The sequence below is a fragment of the Poecilia reticulata genome, linkage group LG9, assembly GCF_000633615.1.
Source record: "Poecilia reticulata strain Guanapo linkage group LG9, Guppy_female_1.0+MT, whole genome shotgun sequence".
Classification (NCBI taxonomy): domain Eukaryota; kingdom Metazoa; phylum Chordata; class Actinopteri; order Cyprinodontiformes; family Poeciliidae; genus Poecilia; species Poecilia reticulata.
Genome location: NC_024339.1, coordinates 1,466,614 through 1,467,942, shown reverse-complemented (window position 1 = coordinate 1,467,942; position 1,329 = coordinate 1,466,614). Strand labels below are relative to the sequence as shown.

The 1,329-nt window shown below is 43.3% G+C and overlaps 1 protein-coding gene across 1 annotated transcript in view; it reads left to right on the top strand.

The window, feature by feature from the left end:
• Positions 1–1,329, top strand: part of lman2lb (lectin, mannose-binding 2-like b) — a 6,631-nt gene that overhangs the window by 1,955 nt on the left and 3,347 nt on the right. Inside the window, exons 2-4 of the mRNA XM_017306523.1 lie at positions 199–317; positions 512–629; positions 1,201–1,323. Coding sequence (XP_017162012.1) covers positions 199–317; positions 512–629; positions 1,201–1,323 — 360 coding nt within the window. The remainder of the gene's footprint in view (positions 1–198; positions 318–511; positions 630–1,200; positions 1,324–1,329) is intronic.

Genomic DNA, 1,329 nt, shown 5'->3' with positions numbered 1-1,329 from the left:
GTGGGTTTAGTAAAAATCAGATATTTGTTTGTTAGGGATATGATGCATGAAAGATGATGACCTTGGAGCTGCCGTTCTCGTTCAAATATCCTACTGTACACACTTCTAAAAAATATTTGATGTAATGCTTAACAAAAAAAAAGAGTGAGAATTAAGGGTGCAGCTCCAATTGAAAGGCGACGTGTCCTGTTTTTGCAGGACTGGGCTTCTCCAGCTCCTCCCAGTGGGATCTGATGGGAACGGCCGTGGTGACGCCTGACCATGTGAGGCTGACCCCAGACCAGCAGAGCAGACAGGGAGCGGTGTGGAGCCGGATCGTAAGTCTGCAGCTGCATCACATGCTTCCACGTTACCCAACCACTTCCTGCTTCATTCTGTCACAGCTGCTCACAAACGATGCCACCACAATATGCTGCTACACATGTAGCTTCACTGTAGAAAACGGTGTCGGTTTTGATGTGTACGTTAGTGTCATGTTCTCCTCTGTTGCTCTTCATCTTTTGTGGTGCAGCCGTTCGTCTTGAGGGATTGGGAACTTAGAGTTCACTTTAAAATCCATGGCATCGGGAAGAAAAACCTAAACGGAGATGGACTTGCCATTTGGCTAACCAGAGATCGCATGCAGAATGGTAAGCTGGCAGCARTGACACASATAAGTACTGAAGACACTCCTTTGTTTTTATGCTCAGTACTTTGCAGACACAGTCAAAGATGTAAGGCGTCMAAAACTGACTGGAYGAAGAAAATGTAATCCTAATGCAAAAATACTTTATTGATTCCAAAAGGAAATTAAATTAAARGAAATTAAATGGATGAAGGCAGAGGAGCTCATCAGTCCTCCTGAATGCTACATCTATCCTASGTCTATCCACCTCTGYTGGATGTTTCTTCCTGTTAAAGGAGAGTTTTTCCTCTCCACTGTCGCCCCCTGCTGGTCCAGGAGCGGTGTATGCTGCAGGTCAATAACTTCATGCGATCTGCTGGGTTTCCTTACATAGAAAAGTTTGAAACTACTTTGACTAATAAACCGAGTCTGCTGTAGCTGGGGTCATTTAGAATGTATGTCTGGTTGAATTGAAATTATTTATTTATTTATTTTTGCAAATTATTCTGAATTGGCTCTATAGAAATAAACTGAACTGAACTGAATTTCTGTGTTCCTCCCTCACCACGCTCTGTGCTCCTCCTCAACGTCTCCAGGTCCCGTTTTTGGCAACATGAATCAGTTTGTTGGACTTGGAATATTTGTGGACACTTACCCAAACACAGATAAGACCCATGATGTGAGTAAAACCTCCAACATCTCTCTGAACCCTGTTTTCAGCTTGA